Source organism: Lissotriton helveticus, chromosome 4_1, assembly GCF_964261635.1.
Source record: "Lissotriton helveticus chromosome 4_1, aLisHel1.1, whole genome shotgun sequence".
In the NCBI taxonomy this organism is placed as follows: domain Eukaryota; kingdom Metazoa; phylum Chordata; class Amphibia; order Caudata; family Salamandridae; genus Lissotriton; species Lissotriton helveticus.
Genome location: NC_136063.1, coordinates 607825740 through 607841856, shown reverse-complemented (window position 1 = coordinate 607841856; position 16117 = coordinate 607825740). Strand labels below are relative to the sequence as shown.

The 16117-nt window shown below is 41.8% G+C and overlaps 1 protein-coding gene across 2 annotated transcripts in view; it reads left to right on the top strand.

The window, feature by feature from the left end:
- Positions 1 to 16117, top strand: part of LOC144828776 (lectin-like) — a 136587-nt gene that overhangs the window by 57377 nt on the left and 63093 nt on the right. For both annotated transcript variants that reach the window (XM_078687244.1, XM_078687243.1), the window contains exon 4: positions 6957 to 7097. In XM_078687244.1, coding sequence (XP_078543370.1) covers positions 6957 to 7097 — 141 coding nt within the window. The remainder of the gene's footprint in view (positions 1 to 6956; positions 7098 to 16117) is intronic.

The following is a 16117-nucleotide window of genomic DNA, read 5'->3' as shown; positions in this document are numbered from 1 at the left end:
GCTCGCTCGCAAGCACGTTCAGAACGGGCTGTGATCAGTAGATCATCGACATACTGGAGCAGGGCAGTGTCAGTTGGCATGTGAATGTTGTCTAGTTGTCTCTTAAGTGCTTGACTGTAAATACTAGGACTTTCTGTGAAACCTTGAGGAGCTCGTGTGAACATATAGCTCCTTCCATTTAAACAAAATCCGAAAAGAAACTGGCTGTCTGGATGAATGGGGACACTGAAAAACGCGTTCTTGAGGTCTATGACTGTAAAAAATGTGGCTTCAGAATCAATGGCTGTCAATAGGGAAGAGATATCTGGGACAACTGGGTACTGGGGAATAATACATTTATTGAGTTCTCGAAGGTCAATCACTAATCGATATACTGGGGGTGCATTTGGATCAGTACGTTTCATGACTGGAATGATCGGAGAATTACATACATTGGAGTCAGTTTCTACAACTACTCCTTGAGCCATGAGCTCGTCAATAATTTTGGATAAGGCTGCTACAGCCTCAGGTGGCAATCTGTACTGTCTGATTCGTGGTAACACTACACCTGGCTTGAGAGTCACACGATGGGGTGTGATTTGCATATAACCTACATCAGTTGGACCTTGCGCCCATAGATGCTGCGGAACATTAGACAATCTCGGATCAAAATCTCGTAATACATAGTGACCCTTGAAGTCACGTAAGAACAGTCGTATTCCTTCTGGGGAGCAGCAAATAACTGCACCTAATTCTTTCAGTGTTTTAATACCTAACAGATTTTCTGGGCATGACTTCGTAAGTAATAGATCAGTAGTGCGGGACAATGGACCTACTTCTAGAGTAACTGGCTTAGATATCTCGTTTACAATAGGCTTTCCTGAAAATCCAAGGGAAACATTTCTAGAGCCTGAGAGCGGAGCCCCTGGAACTTCGGCGTGACTGATGGTGGTCCTACTTGCCCCTGTATCAATCAGAAACTTTCTGTCTTTCCCCAATACTTGACTATGAACATAGGGACCCTCTTGATCTACAGGTATCTCGATGAGAGGCAAGCCTACCTCCCTCTCTAGGCTGTTTCATGAATATGGCTGATACTCTGGATACTCGGACTGTGCATACTGGTACATCTGCTGTGTAACATGCTGTGTTGCAGCAATAGGCTGCGGTGCTGGAACTGTCTGTTGTGCATTCTGTGGCTGAGAAGTCTGTGAAACTTGTTCTTGTCTAGGCGGACGTGGTCTTTCTTTAGTCTTACCAGTAGCTATATTGTGTTTCAGAACTGCACACTCGTTTATAAAATGACCTGGCTGTTTACAATAATTGCAGGTCCCTTTAACGGGAACTGCAGGATGACTGGCTTGATTCGGACCCCTCTTCTGACTGTCTTGAGGAACAGATTGTGCAACTAGTACTTTCATTTTCGTGTCTTTCATAGGTTTTCTTTCATGATCTTGCTCTTCTCTGATTCTATTCTGGTGATACTGAAGCATCTGTAACATTTGGGACGGGGTATTAGCTTGCCAGGTACTTTCGACTTTCAAAACTCGATTCTTAACTTGTGGACTTGAATTCTCGACTAATTTAGTAACAAAAAGATGAGGGTATGACTCGCTACTCGTCTTGAGGCCACTGTTAATGATAAAACATTTCTCAAATCTAGAATAAAAATCACTAGTGTCTTCGTCTTGTTTCTGTTTACATGCTGAGATTGCATCCCAGTCTTCCTTTTTAGTGGCTAATAATCTGGGCAAAACTTGTATTAACAGTTCTGGTAATTCTTTACATTTCTCTCCAAGACCGGTACCTGGTACTCGTATCTTATCTTCAGCTTCTAGAACTGCCCAATCGATCTTATTCTCTCCCACCTCCCAATCTTTTTCCTTAAGTTTCTCGTATACCCCTGCGGGCAACAGGACCTTTAGCATTTTAATAATATCTGGATACGTGTATTCTCCCATACGGAGCATGTCTTTTAATTCTCGGTGGAACCCTGCTGGATCTTTGTCATGACAGGGAATTAATTTCTTCATCTCTAAGAGTTCCATCTTGGTAACTGGAGTGTAAACAAACACTCTTTGCATTTCACCATCCGTTGTCCTAACTGGGTGTACTTCTCGTAACGGATTCTGTCTGTCTATGTAAAAGCGTTTACTTTCTGGAGGTGAGACATGAACAAAATGCGGGTTCAGGAACGTTCTATATTTGTGGCGCTGTTCTAGAATGACACTAATTAAATCGGTACCTAGACCTTTCCATCTATACTGGAGTAACTCGTTCAGGACATCGTGTAACGGACCTGGATCAGAGTGTTGACCCTCATACAGAGTAATGAGGTGTTGGATCATATACATACCCACCAGTCGTTGCTCGGCTGGGGGCAGTTTCAGAAACATTTGTGCCACTATTTCGTCTGGAAAAGTGGTAGAATCAGTAGTCCATCGGACTGCTGATCGGGCTAGTTCTTGTTCATGCATAGTACTTAATTCACTATAACCGATTCGTGATTTCAGAATGTGATCGGTAGCTTGAAATACTTGTTCTAGAGAACCTTGTTCTGGTGCTGGGTAATGAAAAACTGACTTGTGTTCTAGGCGTAAATGGCGGTCTGGAAATCTAGATTTTCCTACATACGCTATTCTGGCGGTATTCTCGTCGTCTACCTCTTCAGTAGAAGAGTCATTTTCTTTCTCGCTTACTTGTGCTTCTTTGCGTTTCTCGTGTAACCTTATTATTTCCTTACGGATTTTCTTGTACATACTCTCTATACTACTGATGGTTCTGTGCTTACCCTCGGCTATATTATCACTCCACCTTGTCAGGATTCTCATTTCGGCCGGATCTTTGGTCGGATAATCTTGTTCTCTTATTAAACAATTAATCAGAAACTTTAATAACATGAGCTGGATCTCAGCTTTCCTTTGAGACATGGCTTCGCCAATGCTTTCTGGATCATCCCCTGTACGGATGAAACGATATATTCTGTCTAGATCTTCTTTCATATTCGGTAGGGTATCCAAATACCCGGTCACCCGTCTTACACGTATGGAATATATAACCGTACTATCATCACCTGCAACTGGATCATAGCGGCATTCAGTAAGAGCTCGTCGGATATCTGCAACGGACTTGTATTTGGGCGTACGCTGTAACGCACATTCATGTAACTCGACTAACGTTACTCGTTGGTGTGGTGGTGGGGTACCAGGAGGACCTCCTCCTGCGGCCCCTAAACTGGAATCGTCGACTGATACTCTTCGTACTGGCGCGGCGGGAAATTGTAATGTAGGCTGAACCGGGGGTACCGTGGCAGGTACTCCGGTGACTGGAGGAGCAGGATTTACATTATTTACAGGAGCTGGCGGGACAGAATTTGCATATTCTGGGACTGTGTCGTCCAAATAGGACGAAATAAAAATATCAGCTGCGGTCGGTTTGTGACGTAGCTTGGTCGGAACTAAGGGTGGTGGAAAATTACTGGATGCCTCCGGGGTTGCTTTTGGCAAGCCCTCGGCAAGAAGAGGGTACATACCCTTAATAAGGGCATTCCTCTGTCTGTCTGACTGTTCGGTTTTGACTCGTTCACCTATCTCGATTAGTTCCCTTTCTTGGGCTCGTTGTAAGGATTCTCTACTTAATTCTGACTTTCTGATTTCTTTTTCAGTTCTTTTATGAGATTCTTTGCGCCATAACTCGATGGCATCTTTCTGTGACTGTCGGGCTTTCTTTTTCCATAATGCTTCTTCTACTCGCATGATGCACTCGGCATCCCATGTACCTGATACAGGCCATCTATACTTTTCTTCTAACTCTTTGGTGTACTCCACCCATAAATCTAGATATAATATGGCACTTATGCCATGCTTCTGATACATAAAATGACCTGGACTGTCCCTAGGCGGGACAGGAACTGCTGCTTCTAGCAGACCTTTTCTGGTTTTTAACTGACGTAATTTCGAGAATAAAGGCATGACTGAACTGTAATCTAGACACAATACAATACACAATGAACACGATAATTACTCCACTCTCATACCACGACATTGAAATACATGAAGAATATTTAAAATAACAGTTCGAACAGAATACTACCTGGAATACTGAAAACAGAATACATGAATTTTCTCGAGAACAGAACTGACTAGAACAGAAACTAGATGCACTGCTAAAACAGTACGAAACTTACTGGTCTCATAAAGAGACACGTCAGGACCCGCATCCACCGAAGTGGACACTTCGTTTTGGGATCTGTGTACCACCAAACCCCACGGACCAGAGACAATTAGATTGACCCTGTCTAGATACTACCCCAGCAACGGTACTCACCGGGCAGCAAGAACGGAAGGCCTCGGACTGGACTGGACTGCTTCGACGCCGGACGGACGAACTTCGGACTTCTGTTACGGGTGGGCCTCCGGATACCTCGGACCTTGGACTCTCGGCTTGGGCTCTGGTCGGGACTCGCCGCGTTCCTCCACCGCCTCGTCTGGATGCTGGACCGCCACCTCCGTCTCCTCCGTGGGCCTGAGGGATACTGGAAGCAGAAATATCTGCACGTGCATGGTATGGTTCCGTCACGGCTGCAGAGGGTCAGGGGGCCGGCGTGGCTTCACCGGCGCGTGGGGAAAGGGCAAGTCCCTGTTCGGGCGCCATTATGTGGTATATAAATAAATAATACCGGATCTAGGTTTTACTGGACATAGTAATAACAGATAGCTCAATAAATAAGAGTCAAGATTCGAGGTAGTAGGAGTTTGCAGGTTTAATACAGCATAAAGGACAGGAACAGGACAACCTGCATAGGAATAGGATGGCAGGGCCCGGCAGCTGCCGGGGCTGGATCTGGGATGAGCGCGCTAAACTTTAATAACAGTCCACAAGCATATATACTAAAACAATTGCATTACAGTCAATACAGTAGGCGGAGCAGTGGGTGTGGTCAGTAGCAGTCGCGAAAGATAAGGGTGAAAGTAGGTGTAACAAGAGGCGTATACATAGACATGTGATGTAAACGTAACAGAATATGTCATAAATGGGGCGGAAACATGGAGGGGGCTACCTAAGGAGCCGGGACCTCTAACCTAATGGTGCGCGCAAACTGACAATGACGTGTTACTAGGAGAAGCTGGGGGCTATGAACTCTGCGCTAGGAGTAGAGACTGAAGTCTGGAGAGTCAGGGCGACATGTACCTAAACCCTATCTAGTATCTAATGTTTAGAGGACATGTTGATATAAACTAAAAGTCAGGAGGGGAGAGGCTAACAGACTCTAAGACTGGTGTATGCATTATTCTACATGTAGTGCGTGTTGAGGAATATTAAATGACCATTAATACAGTATTTCTCTTACATGGAGACGTAAAGGCTAGACGATGACGGAAACTATTGATGCGATTCAGTAGCTTAGGAATGCAGAGAAGGAGGGCTGGACTGATAACTAGAATCATAACATACTCTTGGCAGACTCGTAGGCAGAGCCAGGCCGAGCCGGGCACTGTGAGGCAGGAAGTAAGTGAAGGGTCAGGAACACAGGTGGGGGCTGTATCGCTCCTCAGCGAGGGCTCAGGAGACAGGAGCAGAATCTGGTGTCCGGGCCCTTTTGAGGCCTAGAAACGGGGACTTTTCAATGAAATAACGTGCACACTGGGAAACGTGGCAACGTAGCTTTACATAGGCCTAATACTCGTAGCTTTCACGAGAACTGGAAACTGGCATACTAGAGATGGACACAACTGTAATTGCGTCTTTAATCAAACATGGGGAATACATATGCATATTAATCATGCACATATAACATAAGATGGGGAACACGTAGGGACACAGAACATGGCAAAATTTACTTTTCCACAAATGGCCAGATTCTGAGAATCTGGCGCTTTGCGAGCGCAATATTTGCATTTGGGATTCATCATCCCAAATGCAAAAATCACTAATACAGAATTCACATTTTAGCGAGGAATAGCATTTAAGGAATCTCTATTTGAGATTCCTTAAATGCAATTCATGAAACTTTTCAAATTTGCGAAATCGCAATTTCCGGCAGCTATTTACCGCGAAGTCTAACTTCGTGGTAAATAGCGAAAACTTAGAAAAATGCACGTTAGTGCATTTTTCTAAGTGGTATGTTACACACACACATGTCCTTTGGACATGTGTGTGCGCAACATCAGGCTACATTTCCATTTCAGGGGTGCTACAGGGTGTCCTTTGGACACCCCTGGCACCCTTGAAATCGCATTCTTATTTGCGATTAGCTAATTGTTAATCACAAATAAGGCCCATAGGAATGAATGGGGAGTTATTCCTTATTTGCGATTAGCAATTTGCTAATCGCAAATAAGGAGGCTGTAGGAATCGCATTATATTTTGCAATTTCTACATGAATCCCGATTTGAGAGTCCTAAATAGTGATTCCTTAATAATCGCTATTAAGGACTCGCAAATCGGGACCATGATGAATCTGGGGGATAGCTTCCAGGCAGGGTCTTTACTTTTTTTCTTCTCCCTCAGGCACATGCTTTGTGTTCTATGAGAGGTAAAAACCAGTGTCATCTTAAGGATGTTTGTGGCACCAGACAAGACATATTTTGAAAGCCACAATACTTTGAAAAAAAATGGAATTCTCCAGCAGAATTTGAGTTTTACTTGCCAAACTGCTGCATAGATGCTACTGTTATTCCTCTAGTTGTGTCCCTAAGACTTTGGTAAAATGGGTCCTGAGAATTGGGCTTTGTTGTTCTGATCAGTCGGACGTTGTCAATGAGAAGTACTTTGTATACTTGAACTCATTACCTCTCCCAGTAATTGAGACTGCAGCTTTGCAGTCTCTTACTTACCTTGCAGGCGAAGTATCCGTGACCCTCTTTGATCGTAATATTTGTCATGAATATAGTCTGCAACACCTGCAGTAAAGAGCACTTTTCATGATTGCACTTTGTATCTATTCCGCATGCTGTGAGTAACATCTATTTCCTCAGCTCCATTGCCAGAGCCTTACTGCCGGTTCCCATCTTGCTTCTGTGCACTCACCGGAAGAAAACGATTTTATTCAGCGGTTGGTATTGACCAGTGCAAAAGGCAACCCTCAAGTATGGATTGGTGGCAGTGATTGCTACAAGGTAAGTGCAGTCGCAAGTGCATGAAGGTTTGTGGCCCGTTAGCTTCTGCCCTGTTAAAAATAAAATATTGACTGCTCTGAAAAGTGGCTTGCGAAAATTCACTGAGTATACATAATTCTTGTTATTTTCTTGGAGCAAATGTGACATACACAGAGTGCTTAATGTGAGCCGGTAGGTTGCAAGTATTGCCCACTGGCACTTTTTTTTTTCCTCATCAGACTTTTACCAAGGGTAAGAGAGGGAGAAAAACAAAGAAGGGAGAAAAAGGAGAAAGGCAGAAAAACAGTGACGAAAAAAGAAAGGAGGGGTGCAGAAGAACCTGAAGAGTGAGGTAAAGAAGCAGGGGGCATTTGGTAGAGGACTGTGAGGTCAGATCAAGATTATACAGCCTTGCTATTCAGCACCCCTTATATTTGAAAGTGACTGCCACAGGCTTCCAAATGAAAATGTGGGACCCAACACTTATTCTTTTACAAATTAGGTACTACATGCACAATATAGCTTCACTCGTAGGTGATCAACAATCAAGTACAAATCTTTATGGTGATTGCAAACCCCAGTTGTCTTTTAGTGTACACTTGTGCTAAAAGAAAAATCCTCAAAATATTCATATCAAACTTAAAAAAATCCTCGAAGATGCAAGCGTAAGGGGATTCCTGACTAGATTATTTCACGGCCTCTATTTATGGCCACCTGGCTTGGATTTACCACGTCTCGGCATATTCAGAAGCTGGCGATAAGGAAAGTTTGAGGCAACAGGTTTGAACAAGTGACTGCTGCCAGAGGAAAGGTTCACTAGCTATATGTTAAGAAGAGTGTTCAGGTCGAGGCTTAGTTAGATGTATAAAAAGTACTGGAGCCTTGATAATCCATGCTTCAAGAGCAGAATCTCTTGATACTGTACCCTACGGTCCTGCACTCTAGCCTTTATTTACTGTTTCAAGTTCAAAAATGGAACTGTGACTGGAAGGTGGGCTTTCCCTTCAATATCTTGACCTTAACACGTGGGCCAAGAAGGCATTGAAAACCTAACCATTTTGATCAATGTCTTCTCTATAAAAACCCTCTCATGGCTCTGTCAAGATTCCACTAAGTGCAAAGATGCTTTCAAGTGAATTAATGATTTATAAATTAATAGGTAACCATTTTATAATTCAAATCTGACTTTAAACTTGGTTGACTATGGCTTCCTGCCAAAATCACACAAGTAATATAAACACTGGACACATCGAGCCAATATGTCATCATTTTTTGCACTTCAATGAGAAGTTCTATGTCACCAACTTTTACTAAGAACAGGAACGAGTATTGATGGTCCTATCAATGACAGGTCCAAACTTAGGGTTCTACAAGTCCTGGTATTGTGACCAGCCTTGGAAGTAGAGGAAGCTGAACTGCTCTTGTGGAAAGTAGGCACAGGCTACTGAAACCAAAGATCCAAGCTGAGCAGACATATTTGTACATGGTGGTTCTCAAGAGCAAGTGAGACATTCAGGACCTTGCACACTAGCTGGTGGGAGTTTACACAAGATATTTACAACATAAGATGATGAGTGTGCACCATCCCCAACCCAATCCTGCCTTTGTGGTAGTACTTACCACCAGTATGCTTTTTTATTTATTTATTTATTTATCTGCACAGTTTCTTAAACCATTGCAGTAATAGCACCAAATATACAACCTTAAGAACATTAGTAGTACTGAGCTTCACATGTATTAGGATGAATAGCATTCTAACACAATATCCCTACTAAGAATAAAACCATTAGATCAAGGATTAAAATGCAAATTACACCAGCAGCTATTGATTTGTCTTTTACTTACCAGCAAGTGTCTCACAAGAGTAGGACAACTATAGTGTCCCATTGGCTGACATTGGTCATCATAGTTTCATGGTTTCAGAACACACAGTGGCACAACTCTTCCCTCTATGTTAAAGTGGGTGTCGAGACTTGCAAGAGTCCTGTGTTATCCTGAATTTCTCCATTTCTTCATTCCACCTTGATGGGATCCATTCTTTATTTTAAGTAGTGAAATTTCAGGTAACTAAAATTCTTCACTTTTCGGATATTTTAGACAGATTCTAATTCTCCCGCACTCATAATACATACATATAGCTAACTAGAAGCATGTTCGTGTTATAGTAGACATCTTTTGACCACTGAGTATGAACTGTAAACACTGCAACGTTTAAAGACTTAAGACTTAAGTATTGTTCAAATGCTGCGATGTGATATGTCTGATCATACCTTACTTCAGGTAATTTAATTGTCTTTGTGTCCGTATCTTGGCCCTAGAAGGTATGAGGATTTCAAAAAAATGTTGTGCTATTTCATGTTTTTACTACCCTACATTCCTTAATGCAAATAAAGGCTATTTTGGTGTGTACTTTACCAAAGCCAAATATATGGCAACGTGCAGACAGTTGAATTGAAAAATTATTCTCCTCTGATGAGTGGAATTGTCCATGAAACATAAGCAAGGATATTTCAAAATGTTTAAATCACTAGCAGAAATCACAATTATACCTGAAATTGTGAAGTAAGGGAATTTCATACAAAGACAACATCTATTATAATGTAATGGAAGGAAGGCTGGTGTCACATGCAATCTAGAGCCTAACCTATTAAACAAAATAAAAAGCGGTCTCCCTTGGAAAGAAGTAATTCGGAATGGATATTCCCTTTATTAAGAATCGGAATCTTTTAATTTAAGATTAATCACTTGTCTCATGGGATATCTGGGTTGCACCCCCTCTTTGACCAGAAATTACTCACCGCTTACACTCGCTGCCTTTGGAGAATAAACATGGCAAAAGGAGAAGATTGGTCATCAAATTAGATTTCATTAGTATTTTTATTGACATTATTCTCTCTTCAAAGGCTTTAGATGCATGCCACGTAGCCATTACATCATTATTTAGCCTAACCCTACCCAGAAATTGCATTTTTAGATCTAATATTACAAAATAGTTTTCATTCTGGTTTCTCTTACAATATCACCTATTAGCTTTCTGGTTGAGTCTTGCGGTCGTCTACTCTTCCTTGGCTTCTCCTGTGTCTATCTCTCTCTCCTCCTTTCCCACCTCTTCACTCCTCACCACTTCCTCCCAAATCCATTCATCATTATGACAGTCTCTTCCTATTTTTCTACCTTCCTATACACATGTATTTATTACTATTAGTACTATGTTTGTCAAGAATTTTCTACCTAACTTCCCATTGGCACACTTCTCAACCTAGCATATGACACTCAGGCAGGCGCTTACACTGAGTCCTATGCAAACTCTGAATATATATCAATTTGAGGATGGGGAAAAGAATTTCTGAGGTCAAAAGTACCCTAATATTTTGGTGACCAATCTTGGCAAAGGGCATGTTGGTGCTCTAGAGGCACATTAGGCAATTTAGCTTCTGTTCCTAAGTTAGTTTAGTGTACTTACACCCAGGAAAGGGTATCTGGACCCTTACTAACCAAGTGGTAGGGTAAAGCTAGATATACTTCACCCGTAGGGAAAGGTAAAATAGAAACAGCCATGTTTTCAATACTTTCCTAAAGTTACACAGATTGGATGCTTGATGGAGATGGAGAGGTAAAAAGTTCCCCTTAGAAGCAGCAGCAACAGAGAATGTTGCTCTGTCCATTAGTTTTGGAAGATATTTGGGAAAACTCACATAAATTGTGTCTTTGGATCTTAGTAGATGACTGGGTACGTGCCACTGAATTCACTGTGATAAGGACAATATGTTTGGGGAGAAGATGGTTTTCTGTACTATGCACAAACATTTCAATAAAACCATTCCCCTATAGGTAGCCAATGCAGGGATCCAATGGCTGCATAAATATGGTCACAAATGTCCATGCCAAGGGACAATCTTGAATACTTAGCTCTGGATCAACTGCAGCATCAGCATAAAGGAATAATTATAACTGAATTGATTTAACCAAGTAAGTAAATGGGAGCCTCGCAGTGCCTGACTGCCTGAAGAATTTAAGGGGGGGGGGGGAAGAAATATGTGAAAAGATAGCTTTGAAAGACAATTAGCAAACAAGTCAGATAATCTAGATAACAAAGTCTGGCAGTCTCGAAGACCCCTGAGAGGTTTAATAAAAGTAAAGCCACAGAGATGTTAGAATCAGCACAGCAGTGAAAGTTGTCTAAGGCTGACAAAACAGGCCCTCTGCCCAGGGTGGATGCCCATCTGAGCTGGATGCAGAAGATGGCTGGGCTTCACGAACTGGGATAATTGAACAAAGAGATACTTCTCTAACAGTTTGGAGAGTTAGAGTTGGTGAAAAAACAGCCAATATTTGGCCAGTTTGTATGGTCCAAAGAGGATTTTTTTAAAATACAGGAGTGACACATGCTAATTTTTTGGAGTCTGATTCAGAGCCAGTGGATAATAAGGCATTAATAATCACTCGAGGTGTCCTAGAGTCTAACAGCAGAATGTTTTGTGCACCTTAGGTAGAAGTGATCCCACGGCGAACCCAGAGGATTTACTAAGAATTACAAAAGTCAGGAGTTCCTGAGCTACCAGGGGAGCAATATGATGATAAACGTCCCTCAGATCTGAAATTGAGTTTACAGAAGGAAGTAAAGCATATGCTGCTCTTGAGACAACACAACTTAAGTAGCGGAAATCATATCCATGGAAAATCAACAAATGGATTGCATTTCACCACAGAGGATGAATAGACCCAACTGAGTAATTTCATTTTGCAACAACGGACTCAAAGGAAGGTTCATGAATAGAATCAGTCATAAAGCATTTTAAGGAGTGCTTACCTCTAAAGGTTGGACTCTTGTCTTTTTAATGCAAATACTATTACAGAGATAGCAGAGGTACTGAAGAATTGCAAAAAAGTTCATAATTCTCACGTGATGTGTAGTTGTAGCCACAGAAGTCATGATAAGACTAAAAAGATCCGAGTTCAACAGTTTGTGACATTTCAAAATTGTGTGTGAGAAGAGCGGTAGCATCCATACCTATATTTGTGGACGTGTCTCGCAAACTGTATATAAATGGCCTGGTATGGGAGGAATTACATGGAATGTGTCATGAGGATCAATGAACTTGGGCCCATATGGCAGCCATCAAATTCCATCCAGTGCCAGATGTCCTTTTTGCATGATTATTCAAGCCTCATGTGATCTCTTTAGACATCAACCCAGAGCATGCTATGTCCTCAAATCAATGGGAAATACCAGTTATACATTCCAAGGCACCTTGTACAGGCAAAGGGATAAAACATGAATGAAACCCATTCAGGTTTAACATGACGCCTTTGAGTAATGCAAAAAAATCTCCTCCACCAGGCATTTTATTATACTATTTTAAGTGCAGAAGATGCTATAGACATCAAGCTTTGTTGTTTAAATTTAACACCTCTAAAAATATACGAAACTCAATGCCTTCCTTTTGCAATGTAGTTGTAACTAACTACTGGCACTCATACCGTAGGTCGAACAAATTCTTTTACTGATCAGTTCTTGTGTGTAGTGCATTTTTGGGTGGACTTGCTTATCCATCTATTTCAATATATTCTGAACCTGATAAGATGACAAGTACAGGTAGTAGAATCCAAGATGTAGTCATCATCGAAATTGCTTATCTGATAGAAAACACTACTTTTCATGAAGTATTTCAAGATGCTAATATTGGCCTTTGTTCTGTCAGCTGTGCAGCAGATAGATTTACTCTATTAGGGGGCATTAAGGTGGATACTCTTATGTCCTTGTATTTTGTCAGTATCACAGTTCTATTTTAAGAGAAACCCAAGATCAGGACAAGTTCCTGACCTTAGCCCTAAATGCATGAAACAGCTGCCCCTTGCTGCAGCCTGTATGCATCAAAAAGCGTGAATGCATATACTTACTAAAATAACAAGTTAGTCCAGCCACCATTGAGAAAGAAGGCTCAGTAGAGATTAACTTCATTCCAGTCCTGCCTTTTCAGATTAGAGTTCTCTGTAAACCTCCTCACATCATCAGAGATACCATGTTGGTGGGCCTTTTTTTGGTCACCAAAAAGAATTGACATTTCCACCTCTAAAAATGTTTACCATGATCAAAAACAATGGCTACTTTCTGTTATCATATCATATTATTGCTTAGTTGTTCAAGCAACTTGCTCTGTGGCTTGATGGCTCCTAGATTACAAATTGATCAGAAGACACATTTCAAATTCTTCCTTTTCAAGGCCACCTCTACAAGCACTGGTGTCAGAATAATGAATGTGAAGCAAAAAACCCACACTGGCTTGTCCAAAGTGGTGGAAAAAAAAATCGAACAATTATGTACATTACTTAAAGTCTTCTGGAGGTTGGAGACCAAACTTCTTTAAAAGATGACACCCTTCAGTGATAGAGCGCGCAGGTCACCCAACCAACAAATTTACCATACACGTATCTGGCCCATATATTTCAATACACCATTATTTATTAATCGGGCCACCATACACTCTACTACCAGTAGCCCAGTTCCTTCCTATATATTTCTATTGTACCCGATTTACCAATCCACCGTCACGGGTACCTAATGACCACGATGAATCAGGGAGCTAGCTGTGAAGAAAAGGCAAACAAACACAATACCAACTTTATATCCTTCTGTATTTGATAAAGACCACAGACTCCGGGGAAGTTTTAAAGATTTTATTATCTAGATTTCAGAATCAGTTTCAGAAAGCATTAGATTTATGACAAGTAAACAATCAATAACCAAGATAATGAAGAGTACATATCCATAAAGGAAATATATCAAGCTGATCATTTATGAGTCTACAGTAAGGTGAGAATGAGGAAACAGCTAGGCAAATAATTTCAGGCTAAAGGACAGGGAAGAATATACTAGAAACTTCACAGTAGAATATTTCCCCATAAAGAGGAACCACAGGTAAGGTGAAAATAGACCGTATCAATAACTGGTGCAATTACTTGAATCAACTAAAGATGGGTAAATACAAAGAACCTCTGTATATCATGACCTGAAAAGGAAATGTACTCAAAGGATGGGTAGAAAATGGAACATGCTAGAATAACAACAATAACGTATGAACTTTTCATTCAGTGGTTATGCGAAAAAGCATGGAAAATCAATATATGCAAAGATATGTCTTTATTGAAGCAAAGACAGAAAAATAGAAAGGTGCAGTATAGAGTTTCAGCACTATATTTACCTAGAATGGTGTGAAGACCAACCCTGGCCACAGGTCAGTTAAGAACAGGAGAGACCCCAAAGGAAACCTGTCATCAGCAGGACAGCAGGTGCAGAATGGACACCCCCAGGACAAGACAGGAAACCCAGATTAGGATCAGGACAGGACCACCAGGATAAGACCAGCACCCGCAGTTTGGAAGCAACGCCTGCGCTCCACCCTCTCTGCAGCTATCAGTCAGAACCCCGATTGGGTTATCGAACTCCCCAGCAAAGTGCTCCGCCAGCACTTAAGGTTTCTCAACAAAACCCTTGAGTCTATGGAATTATCGGACAGAGTGCTCCGCAGCCCTCTGTATCAAGTCAACTATTGAGTGCGTTGGGTCAGTGACAGGTCAGCTATTCGGACAAGTCGGACAATTTCTCTAGCTAAACCTAGGCTAGTTATACAGTTTTCGGGTCAGTGTACCACCCCCCAAATGTTGCAAGTGTCAGAATCCCCAATTTCGATTGATCCCCAAGTAGGATAGGTTAACACATCAACCACATTTCACCTTTACAAGACTTCATTTGCATACTCTGGGACCGCCTATTGAATTTGGGGTTCCCATGAGATGTTCTACAGACTACAATGGAATATATACAATGTTAACTTTTGCAGTACAGTTCAGCTTCGTTCTGCTGGGTCGCAGGTCACTTTCTCAGGAGCATCTTGACTGTGGCTGCCAGCTGGCTGAGTTCCACTGTTACAAGGTTTTCTTCCCTCTGCCAGGGTGACATGCGCAGTAGGGACTTCTAAGATGTGGTTTGCTTCCCTCCCAGGCCCAAGAGTTTCGATACATGAAAAGTAAGCAAAAACGAATTAGAAATACAAGAAAAAATGAATACACTGTATACCATGAATAGCTACTCTATACCCCTTACTTGATATAAACTATTGGCATTAGGTTTTAGTGCAAATAAACAACAACACGAAAACATCAGCGCAAGCTTCACCATGTGAGGACACCAAGCGGCCATATTAATGTAATTGCGCAGGCGCAAAGGTTCCCACCAGAACTGCAAATACGTCACGTCACGTGAGTGTGACTAACGCATGCGTAGAAGAAAACCCGCCTAGCAGCGGCCATTTTTAGTGACAAACGTTATTAAGGTTAATACACACATATGCAAGCATCACTCGGATACCCCAAATGTCAGAATAAAAGGGAAATTACTAAGACAAACAGGTTGGATTACTTTGTTACATATTACTCGAGGTTCATGAATTCAAGCAAGTCGCGTAATATGCGAATCCTTGCTCCATCACCAGAACCTGCACTCTAACTATTTCCACCTGATCTGGTTAAGGACGAAATATTGAGGAGGAAGCCCCAGTTTGATGGAGATCAGATCTACAACAACTTTGCTCCATGTCTAAGCTTTCAGCAAAACAATCATTGGGTTCAACAAATACTTTGGCTAACAGCAGTTAAATACATATGTTTCCTATTCCCCTTTACGAAGTGTTCAGCCCCTTTTGGCTATACATGTCTTCAAGCCAACTGAGGGCAGCTAAACAGAACCATCAGACAATCTTCCCTTAGAGACACTGGCACATAACATTGTGAGGAAAACCACTGAGATAATAAAGAAAATAAAAAAAAACTCCATCAGTGGGCGGAGCCTGGAGCTGGGGAGTATGTGCGGATGCACTCTGCACATAGCAGAGGTGCACTATTAGTTGTGCCATGGCTAGGAGCAAGCTGGAGGAGCCTCTTGTGAGTGAGCGGAGTGATGTCATTGGCGGGACCACAGACTGAGGCTTTTAAACTGCAACATTCAGGGCTTTGGCGTCTTCATCCCCGAATCACACTTGGAG